Source organism: Lampetra fluviatilis, chromosome 53 (genome assembly GCF_964198595.1).
Source record: "Lampetra fluviatilis chromosome 53, kcLamFluv1.1, whole genome shotgun sequence".
In the NCBI taxonomy this organism is placed as follows: Eukaryota; Metazoa; Chordata; class Hyperoartia; order Petromyzontiformes; family Petromyzontidae; genus Lampetra; species Lampetra fluviatilis.
In genome coordinates this window covers 7,748,302-7,763,556 of record NC_136327.1, presented here as the reverse complement: position 1 = coordinate 7,763,556, position 15,255 = coordinate 7,748,302, and the positions used below count along the sequence as shown (strand labels likewise).

At 46.0% G+C, this 15,255-nt stretch overlaps 1 protein-coding gene across 2 annotated transcripts in view; it reads left to right on the top strand.

Moving 5' to 3' along the window:
* Nucleotides 1–14,787, top strand: part of LOC144949349 (dual specificity mitogen-activated protein kinase kinase 1-like) — a 45,019-nt gene extending 30,232 nt beyond the window's left edge. Inside the window, exons 6-11 of one of the 2 annotated variants that reach the window (XM_078879325.1) lie at nucleotides 4,034–4,158; nucleotides 5,062–5,275; nucleotides 6,638–6,702; nucleotides 8,136–8,197; nucleotides 10,005–10,050; nucleotides 10,553–10,813. In XM_078879325.1, coding sequence (XP_078735451.1) covers nucleotides 4,034–4,158; nucleotides 5,062–5,275; nucleotides 6,638–6,702; nucleotides 8,136–8,197; nucleotides 10,005–10,050; nucleotides 10,553–10,663 — 623 coding nt within the window. In that variant the 3' untranslated portion in view covers nucleotides 10,664–10,813. Of the gene's footprint in view, nucleotides 1–4,033; nucleotides 4,159–5,061; nucleotides 5,276–6,637; nucleotides 6,703–8,135; nucleotides 8,198–10,004; nucleotides 10,051–10,552 lie in introns of both variants that reach the window. The other variant, XM_078879324.1, reaches the window with a different exon arrangement.
* Nucleotides 14,788–15,255: the final 468 nt, after the last annotated feature.

The following is a 15,255-nucleotide window of genomic DNA, read 5'->3' as shown; positions in this document are numbered from 1 at the left end:
TTGCTGATTCAATTTGATCTCTCCTGGCGTAGCATTTGGGGCAAGGTTTTTTTTTTTATCCTTTTGCCTCTTGTCCACCTAGCAGTTATAAATGGGTAACAACACGGTTGCATTGAGTGGCAGGTCACGTGTGGTGTGGAGTAAAATGTGGGAACTTCCACCTCTTCCAAGACATCTGTGTTGAAGTGTAGGCCAAAATACCCTCTCAAGTAATACAGGTAGCCCTCTACTTACGATGGAGATGCGTTACGACGACCCCATCGTAAGTCAAAAATATCGCAAGTCGAAGATGGCCTAGCCTACCCAGGAGTCTTAAAGAGTGGTGATAATTTCGCAATACAGAGCAATTTACAGTACCGTACTGTATAAACTATATACTATATGTATTTATTAATAACAATACTGTATTGCACAGTAAAATCTAAAGTAAAAAAACAAGGTAAATTCTTCGCCTACTGCTATGAACTTCAATTTAATAGAAAGATTTTTCAGGAAACAATCCTATCTGCTATAAAAACTTTTAACATGCATTGAACGTATCGTATCAGGGTAACCCTAAAATGAAATCGCTAAAGCTACGTATCATACATGCATTGAACGTATCGTAACTTATCCTATTGTACTGTACTCACCAAGATCGTACCTCGTACGATGCTGCGTTTGCCTGCCGCGCGAAATTTTGTCGTATCGCTATCGCCATCGTAAGATGGAAATATCGTAAGTCGGACCGTCGTAACTCGGGGGACTATCTGTAGTTCCCAGCCTTGCAGTCTGCGGGGACCAGTGGTGCCAATGCTCCGATTCAGAGTCGTTTTAAATTTGTAAAATGTTATCGGTGAAATTTCGATTTAAAGCTTTCGTGACTGCAGGGATTCATCTTCTTGGTTCTTTCGGTAAAGTCACGTAGAAGGGAAATAATAAAATAATAAAAATAAAACATAATAAAATAATTCTCACGACGTTTTGGCCACAATGCAAGCAGCCATCCTCAGGTGAAGAACAGGTCTGAAGACGCTGTCCTCCTGACAGACCTGTTCTTCGAAAGAACCAAGAAGATGTTATCGGTCCTTGGTGGTCCGTGGGGTGGGGGGGAAAAAACAAAGTTGATTGTTGACAGCGGTTCCCTGCGGGTTCAGAAATATTGGGAACTCCTTTCGATAGGGGCTACTCTCAGACAGCTCCCTCTCATGGGTGGGGGGGGGGGCCTTCCGTTAGCACTGGCGTGATCAAGCGATGGCAGTGCCTTTCATTAAATTGTACGAAAAATGTTTAGCGTAAAAATAAATATGGGCACTGGGGATAAATCGCCGTGCGGGGTTTGTAAGTGTCCTGCTCTTGCCGAGCAACCCGAGCGCGCACCCGCAGGGCGGCAGTATCCAGGGTAACGGCCATGTCGCCATGGCGATAGTATTTGAAGAGATGAATTGTAAATGTACACGGGGTTGCGGCTATTGTTGGAGGTGGCTGACACAGTCACGGCTTCGTCGACGCTTCCTTACATCTCTTAAGTCGAATTCAAATTTGCATTCAATTCTTATTATAATTTAGATTTGTACATTTGAAAAAAGAAAAAAAATCTTGTTTGTACTTGACATGTCTCGATGTAGCCCTAAAGGGTGCCTCTTTTACAAGAAGAGGCAATGTTGTTCTACTTGTCTCAATATGTTTATTTCATCTCCTGGTTAAATAATAGACTGACTTTTGCAAAAAAATGTAATTGCATTTTTTTTTGCAACGTTGCATCAGAAGCATGATTGCCTCTCGGTGAAATTCGCAAGACAATAATACTATTTAAAAGTTCTCGCTATTTTTGATCAAATGCTATGAATCTAAATGGATTCTTTGTTATATTTACATTCCATTTATTTATATATATAGTGGATCGAATTTATTTTCATATTTTTCAAGCTCCTCTCGCAAAAGAGACTGAACGCGAACGAGACTGCCTCACGGTTAAATTAACGTCACCAATCAATTTTTCGTGCAGCGTCGAAATCAAATGTCAGAGGAGTCAGGCCATGGCGAGCGATATTACATTTTTTCTAACAATAACAATGTAATTTTTAATATTTAATCAAATGCACAATGCTCACACTGCATCGGTTACCAAACGGCATCGGTTACCAAATGTTGCAATGCCGAGCATTGCAACATCCGTGAATTATAGGAGATATTGTTTTGTGTGGTTTGCGTGCTGAGAAACGGCTCTTTGCTGCGTAGTTGGTAAGTCTGAAAAACAAAGACAAAGATCCCCCCTATAGCCTTGAACAGACTGTTTGGGCAAGTGCTGTTAGCGAGCACTTACGACACAGTACACGAGGGAGTGGGTGGCCAGCACCACGCCGGGACGCCTTTGTCTCCTAAGTAGCGATGTTTACACACCCCACCAGGTACTCATTTGAGGCTGAGTCGACCTAGGGAAAGCCCAGGACCGGTTTAGATATTCGTTACTGGTGTTGGCTGCGAGCGGAAATCGAACCTGGTTTGCCGGGTTCATAGTGCATCGCGCTAACCACAACACTACCACACACTGGTTAAAAGCAGGTATCTGTTGCCCATGATGCAAACTGGGTTCTCAAGCATAGAGAGTTGAATGTTTCAGCCAGGTGACCCAACAACTGCAAAACGTTTCTGTAAATTGAATAAAATGTATTATTCAGTGCCGCGGCTGTAGCGTTCGTCTGTAGCGTCTTCTTTGATGTGCCACAAAGATGGTAATTGTACTTTTTAGAGGTAGTAACAGCCTGTTGGGGCAAGTACTATTAGCGAGCACCTATCAAGGCCAGCATGGCATACGAAAGTTGGATGGCCCGAACTATTCCCGAACACCTTTGTCTTCCCAGGTGCTGATGTTTTGGCACACACCAGGTTCATTTAAGGCGAAATCTGTCCAGATTCTGTTCAGGTATTCTTTCACCGATTTTGATGATGGCAAGATTTTAACTACCTCGCCTGGTCTACAGGAGGTCGTGGGTTCAATCTCGACCCCTCTATGCCTTCATATTTTGAGCTTGCACATCTTTCTCCCTGCGGTCGCGTGGATTTTTCTCCGGGTCCTCCGGGTTTTCCCTCCACAGAAAATGCCTTTTAGAGTGGTTGGTTGCTAATGTATTTCCACGTGGTAAGCCGATTCGTTGAGTGATCATTTGTGGCCAGGTCGCTTCTGAAAAGCTAAAAAGCTAAGTAGGCCTCGCCTGATTAAAAAATAGTTTAATCCCTTATCGAATTATTGATTAACTGTTTTTCACCAATTTTTATTTCCTGGATGTCACTCAACCGTGGATGTTAGCTGTGGCCGGGGAACTGCATTCTGGTCACTGGGTTCATAGTGCAGTGCTGCCCCCCCCCACCACCACACATCATTCTTTTAGATAGTGCTGCGCAACTGAATACGATTGAACTTTGATTCCCTTTTATCCGTCAATAATTGTGAAAAACTCCTCCACCTCCCTTACCGTCATCAAGTCGGCGTGTTGGCTGTGCCCTACGTTGTTTGCGTTGTGCAAGCTAGATTAGCGTATAGGTGCGAGTGGGGGGGAGGGGATTGCTACGGCGTCGGTTCGGTAAGGACCTCCCATCCGGCAGTGGCTTGACCAAGGCTGATGATGATTACGATTGGTGTGTGCTTAATGTGGACGTATCATTATTATTTAGTCCTAGGGGTCAAATACTTTGTCCACCAGGCAATTGTATCATCGTGATTAGCGGCCATGATTCCATAACAGATTCTACGAGTACCTGTCTCATTTTAATTCAGATTTTTTTATTGTTTCTCTTCCTCCCCCCATCTCCTTTGTACAGTTTAAAGTTCTCACCATCAGACAAACTGTAATGTTGGATCGTAGATTTGCGTAAAATCGAGAATATTGGGAGACTTGCACGCTAATTTGATGCACGTGTACCCCCGATCGGAAGCGTGGATTCTGATCGATGAATCCATGTGTTGTCACATGTCTCATGAGCCGCCCAGCTGGCCAAGCCCTTCAATTATTTGTCGATGCTTCAAATCCCTCTCCACGCCCTGGTGGAGCAGACGTGAAGCCATCGAACATCCTGGTGAACTCGCGCGGGGAGATCAAGCTGTGCGACTTCGGCGTCAGTGGGCAGCTCATCGACTCTATGGCCAACTCGTTTGTGGGCACGCGCTCCTACATGTCGGTACGGCCTCGCCGCGCACCGCACGCAACCAATGCACAACCCTGTTGCCACTGCACGCAACTACCCGCAACACGCGAAACTGTGCGCGACCGCACGCAATTGTGCTGTGCAACTGAACAACCACTCGATCGCGCGCAACCACATGCCACCACGTACAACCGCACGCAACTTACTGTCCACAATTCTAGATTTTAAGCTTTCGTGACTGCAAGGATTCATACTCTTATGTTTTTCGGTAAAGTCACGTAGGTAAAAAATAAGTAATAAAAATAATGGAAATAATAATAGAAGTAAAATAATAAATCACGACGTTTCGGAGGCAACACAAGTCTCCGTCATCAGGTGGGACCGTCACAGCCAGATTTTCTGTCTCAAGATTTTCTGTCTCAGATATTTACTTCGAACTTGAGACAGTAAATTCGGCTGTGACGGTCCCACCTGATGACGGAGACTTGTGCTGCCTCCGAAACGTCGTGATTTATTATTTTATTTCTATTATTATTTCTATTATTTTTATTATTATTTTTTTACCTACGTGACTTTACCGAAAAACTTACTGTCCACAGTTGCGTGTAACCGCACTCGGCCACTGTTAATCTGCTCAGTAATTTTTTTGTATATTTCAGTCGTATCTTTAGCCTTGTCAACAACGAGCCTGTCGAGTTTAACCAAGTCGGTGGATTTGATTGAGCCATCCTCTTAAACTATTACTCATTTAAGGCCGAGTCGACCTACTGGAGGGCCCACAACCAGTTCGGACATTCGTCACTCGACGTTGGTCACGGCGAGCGGGGAATCGAAAATCGCGTTTGTGCCCTCTCTGGGGTTTCACGAGACAGCCGCGACACAATCCCCGGCGTGGCAGCGGCACCGTGACGGTCGTTGGTTTGCGTGCGCGCGCAGCCGGAGCGTCTGCAGGGCACTCACTACTCGGTGCAGTCGGACATCTGGAGCATGGGCCTCTCGTTGGTGGAGATGGCCATTGGCCGCTACCCGATCCCACCTCCCGAGGCCAAGGAGCTGGAGGGCATCTTCGGCAAGGCGGTGAGCGAGGGCGCCGAGGCGATGCAGAACAACACGTCGCCTCGGCAAAGGCCGCCGGGACGCCCCGGCAGTGGTGAGTGGTGGCGGGAGAGGGAGACGGAGGGCTATCGAGAGAGATTACGTTATTGTTGTCGTCATATATAGGACCCAGATATTTACTTAGGATTCTTAAAGACTTCGAACTTATGGGCTGAAATTATGACCCATGGACTTGCGTATGACACACATTCCATTAGGACCCGACCATTTACGTAGGGATTGAAAGACTTAAATAGGCACCTGAAGACTTCCATTGGGACCCACGGCCCCCAAAAACCTATGGTTAATCTAAATTGTCTTATGGTTTTTTTATTTTTGACTTGCACCACATTGGGATTTTTGCATACAGCGTTTTAATACGGGTTTTTTTGGAATATTTGCTGGTTTATTCAAGGATCTTTCTGTTACGTGTCGTCCCTTTAAAATGTTCTGTGTTAATATTTTGTTTGTTGCGGTTGCACCCGACTTAAGAGCCGCATGGCTCACAGGGCTCTACCTAATAAATGAAACTTGAAACTTGAAGGACCCGGTCATACAATGGGCACTTTGACAAAATTATTACATTTATAGTTCTTTGTCAATCCACTGCTGGACAATGGCCTCCCCATGCCTATGTCAGTCATTGGGGGTTGTTTGAGCACACTTCACCACGCTGATCAGTCCTGGTTGGTGAAGGGAGGTCGGGGGTACACAGGACTGGATCTGTGGCTGGGAATCTAGCTCCGATTACGAAATTTTTTGAGCAGTGCATTTAGCACTGTGCCCCACCGTACAATTCCACAGGCTCAGCTAGAACCCATAGATGATATGGGTTCCATTAACGTCTTTCCGACAGACCTGTTCTTTTCACCTGAGGACGGCTGCTTGCATTGTGGCCGAAACGTCGTGAGAATTATTTTATTATGTTTTATATATTTCTATTTTATTATTTCCCTTCTACGTGACTTTACCGAATGAACCAAGTAGATGAATCCCTGCATTCACGAAAGCTTTAAATCGAAAAAAGTTCATAGGATGTGTAAACTAAGAGCCCATAAACTTACATAGGGGAGGACCCTTTGACTTGCATCCTTGCACCTTGCTTTTAAAATTTAGCAATATTTATAATGTGAATAATACAGTTCATAAACATTACACTTTTCAGTATTGTGTGTTTGAGTAATAAGGTGTTTTTTTACTTTTGCTGTAATGTATTATTCATGACGGATTCCTCGCGATCTTTTACCCGGCACGGCTCGCTCCGATTTCGCACAAGCCGGGAGACTTGCGTGGAATGTTCTAACATTATGGAGCTGCTTCTGGTTATAATAAATAATAAAATAATGTTCTCGTCTTGAACCCCTACCTCCCCTCTCCGCCCCCACCTCTGTTTGCTCTCGGCTCCCAATCCCCACAGCGTACAACATGGATGCACGGCCTCCCATGGCAATCTTCGAACTGCTGGATTACATCGTGAATGAGGTGGGGGAACCAGGGAACACCCGTGCAGATTGTAGCCAGCCTTGGGGCCCAGAGTCAAAGAAATGGATCATTCCACAAATTAGGCAGCATCATTTGAGATTTTCTAAATCATTTTAATAACTTAAAACGGGGTGTATTTTTGCGCTCTACGTAGCCAACCGTGCTAATCGGAGGTGCGGGGGAAGGACAAACAAAAAAACCAAGGTGTTTGTAGTTTATAAAGTGAAATAAATGTTAGTAAAGGTGCAGGCCCTGCAATGGCTTTCCCATGCCACTGCTGGTGGAAGGGCCTCCACTCTACGGATCTCTAGGAGGGAGTTTTGGCCTACACTTCTATGCTAACCAGATGTCTTGGAATGGGAGTACCCACATTTTACCCCACCACACAATAGGGACTCACTGCGGTGTACCCATTTCGACTGCTGGGTGGACAGGGATGGTGTGGGGGGGATTGTGAAACTTGCCTCGTTGTATCAACCTCTGCGCCGGAGATGGAATGGAACTGGCGACCTGGATTCTCTAAGTGTGGTGCCCTGAACGTTACGATGCTGTGGCAGGGGTCCCTCATTTGAAAAGCATGGCTTGTTTGTGGCATAAACAAATGGTTTGACGTGTACACGAAACTTGAATGCGGCATCACCACCGTCGCAGTGCGAATGAAAGCGTCAGTTCGTCCGAGTACATCCGAGACCGCGGTATTTTGAGCATTTTTTCCGCATCAAGAAAGGATTAAAACTAGCTATCCAATTCACAGTCTTTAATTGGTCGACACTTTGTCCAAGTAAAAATCTACTTCATGGACGTTCGAATGATCACCATCTTCTTCTTTAAAGTCTTGTAGGACAGCCTGGGACAAGGTGTTGTCATGGCCAGGTGAGAGCCATTTGGTTTTTGGAGTTGAAAAATCCAAGCAGCACATCTCGCTTCATTTTGAAAACTTATATCGGTTGCGTAGTCACCAGCGGAGATTAATTAGTCCCAACCGTGGATTATACGAAGCTGTATGGAGCTTTGAGTGTCACTCGGTTAGCATTCAAGGGTTTTGTCGGGGGTTTCTCACATAGGCAAAACATGCCAATGTAGCAGGATCCTCCTGAGAAAGAGTCTTGAGACCCTCTGCAAGACTGTCTCGTTATAAATGTCACAGATGTCTCACCGTGGAGGTGGTGGAGCCATGAAATGGGCTCCTTTGCCGGAGTATTGCATCGCCACGGTATTGGGCAGACCCCGGTAGAAATCTGCAGAAGTCTGTTTCTATGGCAGGCTTTCCCAAATAATTTCCGTCTCTCTCTCGACCCTGCATGTGCTTGGGTGGATTTATTCCATCGTGGAATCGTGAGAGATGGCGGTGATTTGTGGAGGCCTTCATTCAGCAGTGGGGGATAACCATGGCTGATGATGGTGTCTTCTTTTTCACCCGTGTCCCCTTGCAGCCACCACCCAAGCTGCCTTGCGCAGTCTTCACGCAGGACTTCCAGGACTTTGTAAATAAATGGTAAAAGAATTTCAGTCCTTCTCCGTCGGCATTCCATCACCAAACCGATGCACACCTCCTAATCCTACACTACTATATCAGCACTAAATAAATAAATAAATAGGAAGACAGTATGCCTCCTCCACATATCTGTGATTAAGACTGAGATAATTTATCTCGCCACCCTACACACATTTCAATAGCATTTGGTTCATTGGAAAAACTCTCGACATTGCGTTTTGACATTGTGTCTTATCAGCAATCAGGCCTTTGCCCTGAACCAATCCTGATGCACTACCAAATGTTTATATGCAAGGGACCCCGTCTTGTTAGCTACGTATGCGTGTTCAACTTCTTTCGCGCCGTACGTAGCCAACCGTGCTAATTGGAGGTGCGAAACGTGGGTCCTAGTTTACGCAGAACTTTAAAATGCGTGTATATTTTTTTCATCTTATTGCATTGTTTTTTTCAAACATTTAAAACTGGCCAGGAGAAAGCCTGTTGAGGCTTAATGATAATAGATCACTTGGAAATAATTTAAGTAACAAATATCGCCACTGGCACACCCACCCATCCACACCACCCCCCTCTGCAACGGCACACCTATTCACGGTATAATTTTGAAAATGTATTATGCTACCCACTGTAAATGGTAGCCCCAAACAAACACTGGAGCAACACAAGTCCAATTATTGGATTGAAGGTCAAATGTGTCTGTGATTCACTCCCACATTTGCATAAACTACACTTGGAAGAGCTTTCAAATGGCACATCACTCAGTGAAATTTGTGGAGTCATCTCCGGGAGTGGGGCGTTGTGGGGGTTATCTGCGCATACATGCTTACAGATCAGCAACATTGTATATCGAATCGTGAGTGTATTTGGTATTTGCGCGATACTTATACAGTAGAACCCCTCTTAACGACCACCCCTGTTAACGACTATCGCTTAGCAACGGGCCTCCATGGATCCCAATGTGTAGTGTATAGTGTATAGTATTGTAGTGTATAGTAGTGCAGTGTATAGTGTAATGTAGTGTAGTGCCTCCATAGAGCCCAATGTGTTCGCTTACCGAACCTGTTTGCGACGGGCTGTTGTAGGTACAGTAACATATTAATTAATGCAATGATTAACCATGTTTCTTTTAATATTATGTGTTCATAATATTGTTAGTATCTCTATGTGTTAATATATATCCATTGTTTATGTGTGAAAAGTACGTTTTGTGGGTGAAAAAGGTTAACTTTCGATGCTATTCGAACGAATTAAGCCTTTAACATGTATTTCCTATACTCGCTTAATGACCAAATCACTTAACGACCGGTTTCGTAGAAGCAATTACCGTCATCAGGAGGGATTCTGCTCTACATACGTACGCATATGCATACAGATTAGCCACTTTGTAAATCAAATCATGAGTGCATTTGGTATTCATGCCATACTTATAGAGCACAAGGCTATCAGACAGTCTGCAGTAGTTTCACACAGTGAAAGGATGATTGATGATTGTTGTGTTAGCCCAATGAATAGTACATTTTTAGTGTAACATTTCATATTTGGTTGATGCGAATTGGTGACGCCAGCATGCATGGCGCGTGCATTTCTTCAAATAAATGTCACGGGATCTTTAACGCCCACGGTCGAGAGGATGGCGTATAGCGTTGAGTATGAATGCACGCTGCAGTATCAACAGGGGGTGGGCCACACAGCACTTGAACTGCCAAACCTACGCGAGAAGCGGTTGGATGCACGCGCTATCGCTCGGTCACAGTACACTTAAATCCGGACAACTCGTCTTGTGTTGTGTTGTTGTGCGTCTGTCCGACAGCTTGATAAAGAACCCGGCAGAGCGAGCCGACCTGAAGTATCTGATGGTGAGGAAGGGCACACATTGGACACTTCACACCCAGGATTTGTACAACATTTCGACGTGCAGGCAAATGGACACGCCGACAGACGTACACACACACTGGCAGATGGACAAGCAAACGGACCGACGTTCGTAATAGACAGAAAGACACGCTTGCCGACAACACGACAGAGAAGCACACACAGAGACTGTGCAGACAGACAAACAGAATTGCTGCCCGAACCATAGATAAGACTTTCTGACAGTCATTCATTCATATAGACCTCTGTCTGAGAGACACGGGACAAAGAAGCCAATACGAAGATAGAGGCAGAGTGGCTGGCATCCAGACTTGCTGACAGAGGCGTGGACATATTTGCCGTCTTGTGTAAATTTACGCCCCCTGCGCGAGACAGTTTGTGCGATGGAGTGCGCTCTCAATTTCATCCCCCCCATCTCTCGCCTCCTACGCACTAACCTGTGTCTCGCCTCATCCCCCCCCCCGCCTTCCCTCTCCCTCCCAACAGACGCACGCATTCATCAAGCGCTCCGAGGCCGAGGAAGTGGATTTTGCCGGATGGCTGTGCAAAACCATGAGCCTCAACCAGCCCAGCACCCCTACGCACACCAGCGCTTGATCCGACGATGCAAGCACACGCGCACACACACACACCAGCGCGCGCGTGTGCGCACTTACACGCTTGCGCATGCACGCTTGCGCACGCGCACTCACCGCGGTCAAAATCTCTTTGCTACAACACTGCCTAACTCCCCGTTGTTGGGCGGCTTAAGGCGCACGCAAAGTCGTAATCTGACTCAAAAGTGATCATCGTTACATATTTCAAATCTGGTTTTTTTCCCGCGTAATTTGTGTGAGTGTCAATAGGTGCACACAAACACAACAGCACTTGCCCCCAACGGTATGTGTGGCTATGGGGAGCGGTGTCACAGCGGTTTGCGCACTGCGCCACGGAAGCCTGCGACTCGAGTTTGATTCTCAGCCAGTTTATCTTCTCGTACGGACGTCAAACCGGAGCGGTCGAGGAGTGGGAAATCAGTCTCGGTACACAAACATGGGGCCGTACAGACACGTGCGTGCATGTGCACAGATATGTGTTGTATCTGTAAGGGGAGCGGTGGTGTTGCGGTTAGCACACCGCGCATCAAACCCGGTGACCTAGATTTGATTTGCGGCCACGGCTAGCATCGGCGGTGGCGTATGTCGGAACTCGGGCGGCCGGGCGTGGTTTTAGCCACACCTCATGCGCCATTCTAAGCCTTAATTAGGCGCTCGCTCACGACACTTGCTCCAACGGTCTGTCAGGCGATCTTTGTCCATCTGTCGGGCTACGCGAGCGATCTTTGTCTTTGTGCGCGGCTCTCGCATGTTTATTTGGTGTTAGCGATCACGGCGCTGACACTGCTGATGCAACTTGCCGAGGATGCTTCTGTTGCTCACTTGCAGAGGAGTGGTCAATCCGACTTCTCACTCCCAAACCCTGTCCCCCCCCCCACCTCCCTCTACGGCAGTGGGCGGGTGCAGTAGATATCCGCGCAAGTTCCGTTCCTTTGGCAGGCTTACCCAAGCGGTCAGCGTCTCTCACGATCCTGCCATGTGCTGGGTCGATTATTCTGTCGCAGGATCGTGGGCGATGGCGACGGCTTGGGGAGGCCTCCATACAGCAGTGGGATTGATGATGGATGACGACGACGATGATGAAGACGACAGGTCCCAGTCCATAAAACGCACCAAAGTGGTGTAGCTTAACCAGGTGGTGCTCGTTTTACTCATCCTGCAGGGATGGCGATTGTGATGATGGGCCTTAGTTATCTGGTTAGGGGTTTGAACTCGTATCAGGGCTGCTAACCCTGCTCATTGAAAATGATACATTGCGCACATTAACAACGGAGAGCCCGTCGTGCTTGATGAATGAGTAAAATGTGCGTGGTACAATAAATTAGGGTGCGACGTTGCGTATGGGGACTTGGGTGGTAGTCGTAGCGGCCAAGCCATCGACATTCAACGGGTCTCACCCCCCTCCACCACTCCGAGCTCAACACACATGGATTTGGTCCATTTTTTGTGCCGCCACTTTGCAGTCCCATATATTACATGCTAATCTATTTATAGGAGACCCCAGAACAATGCAAATTTGTAGAAAATAGTTTATTTCGAAGCCTCTACACATCTCTCCCACCGATCTCGATATAATGCCATCGTTAATGTAACATTGAGGAGCCATCGCTTTCACAAAATCCAATCTGCTGTTGAGAAGAGGGTAATTCGAAATCGGCGAGGTGTCTATACGGTGTCAATCACTTTTCTAGGATCTGCGGGGAATGCTTCGAGAGTTTCAGATGACTGAAGTTGAGAATTATCCGAAGGCCGTGTCCGTGTGAATTTTCAGATGATCGGAAATCGCGCGGCTCCCCCCCCCCGCAACTGATGCCGCCGAAACGACGTCTGCGGATTTTTCCAACACGCGCCGCCGTAGTCGTAGATTCGGGTGAAGTCGTCATCGCCAAGACGCACAACTCACGCGATGTCGATTATCGGGAATTGTCCTTGACGATCCAAAATGCTAAATTTCGATTTAAAGCTTTCGAGACTGCAGGGATTCATCTTCTTGGTTCTTTCGGTAAAGTCACGTAGAAGGGAAGTAATAAAATAATAAAACATAATAAAATAATTCTCACGACGTTTCGGCCACAACGCAAGCAACCGTCCTCAGGTGAAGACCAGGTCTCCCCGACAGACTCCCCGACAGACCTGGTCTTCACCTGAGGACGGCTGCTTGCGTTGTGGCCGAAACGTCGTGAGAATTATTTTATTATGTTTTAATTTTATTATTTCCATTCTACGTGACTTTACCGAAAGAACCAAGAAGATGGATCCAAAATGCGTTGTTTCCCCCTCCCCTGAAAGCTGCAGCAGAGGCACGGGGGGGAGGGACCGCAGATCTCGACACGGCCATTGTAACACAGAGGAGCCCACGTGACGCGCACGACTGTGCAATGTGAGAATGGAATTCCTACCAGGTGCCATAAATAAGGACGAGGAGAGGACCAATATCTCCGCGAGTCGAATATAATCCGCGCAGAATATTATATACTGTAGACTTGTAATTATATTGAAGGCATACGAGAAGGCCACATAATTTCATGTTAAAGAGGTTGGATGTATATTATTATAATTTCAGTTGGTCGATATTCTTTATTTAACCAGGCAAGAACTAATTGAAATTAATTGCTCCCTATTTTTTTTTTGCAAGACAAAGACCCTGGGGAATTGATAATTGCCCTGGAGGAGCATTTATTATAGATGGAGTAATTCTACTCTGGGCAAAGCAAGCAGAATTGTACGTCTGTGTGCCGTGCTTACCCCCCCCCCCGCTTAAACTTTGTTGAGGATTTTGGTTGTTCATGTAACGTAACGTGAGCCTCTTGTAAACCGACTTCGTAGCTCGCGTGCATTGCCACATCGGTTTTACATTTCCATGGCAATTTGACGTTTACCATACCATGCTTTGCTGCGACAAGGTTGGTTTTCCTACCGGATTGTAAGATACTTCCACACTCCCAGAACCTGTGCCGACAATTATGCAAATCACACACGCACGCACCACGTACCTCGAACCGGCTATAAAGACGCACCTCCCAACTTTTGCTTGAAAATATTGGGGGAACAAGTGCATGATGATTCGAGAGAAATAATACGGTGATTCAAGCTCGTGATATGGGGGTTGGCAGAAGGAAACAAACTGATGGAACAGGATTCTTTTGGACCAATACGGGATTCAATCGGACCAATAATAATGGAGTTCACATTCTGACAAGTTTTACAAAGAATGTTGTTAACTCTTACTGAACAAAATTCCGAAACGCGAGTTGGATCCTGTCTTCAAAAAAAGTGTCAATGTCGTGTGCGTGGCTCATGAATTCAGTTCCAAATGGTGGAGAACACTGGTCTTGATACAGAAAAAAATCTGCATGGAAAGTTTTTTTTTTTAAATGGAACACAATCTCCATTCCACAATGTATGTCGAACTTATTTTGCACCGTACGCAGCCAAACCGTGCGGGGGAAGGACAACAAACTAAACACAAACGACAGTTCTAAAGAAATTAGTTCAATTCACATTTTAAAGTGCATAGCTTAGCTAGGAATGTGCTTACGTGATAACATTTTCAAAAACACGCAAGCGCTCAGTGTGAGAGTGGGGCATGCATAGCCAACTGAGACTTAGTTTTTTTTTATACGTTTCACTCTTGTTTGTTCCTGCATAACAATGGTTTTGTTCATTAATAATGTATTTTTTTTTATTAATGCCACTTATCCATTAAAGCCTCACCGAGTCTGAAGATCATTTCCAGGATGGGTGCTGCTGCTGCTGCCGTTTGGGATGTTTAGCCAAGTCCGTTTGTGAAAGTGTTTTTGCTTCGTGTGAAAGGAAGAATTTGCTGTACTGGTCGACCCCCCCCCCCCCCCAGAGGGGATGAAACCCAGCATACACACGAATGGGTTCTTCAACACATTTTTACTGCTCTGCCATTTTTTTTTGCAGACCCCAGTGCGTGTGCTTTTTTTCCCGGACAGTTTCACAAATCTCTGTACGCGACCCGCGAACAATTTTTCCTCCAAAAAACACTGTACTGCAGCCCCCCCCGCCACCACCACCACTAAAAAAAAGATGACATTGCGATGGGGAGTTATCAAATGGTCACGTCACACGGTGGCCCGTGACGCGAAATTTAGTTTCTGTGTAAAGGAGAGCCGACACAAGATTGCAGGGGTTTCGTCTTTTAATCATTTTCTCCCATCCACACCTGTCCCCAGCCGTCCCAATCTCGTTCTCGCCAAAGGCCCCCTCTTCCCGCCCGTTATCCCCTTATATCTCCTCGATTACCCCTCCCACTAACCCTCCTATTGGTGAGAATCCTTCCCCTGACACCCCTACATCTGTATAAGGAGGAGTTGTTGACATCCCTTTGAGAACAAGCTCTCAGATTGGAGGGACTTTGGAGGAATAAGTCGCCCCCCATATCGCATTCTTCGGATTACACTGGTCAACACACTTTTTCTGGCATAAGGTATTCCAACGGTTTTTATGTAATTTTGGGGTGCTGATTCCAAATCTGGCATCGGTTTTTGAGATATCAAATATTGCATTTTCAATAAAAACTGCGGAAGAAAAATATTAAATAAATGTGGATATCTACATAAAATTATA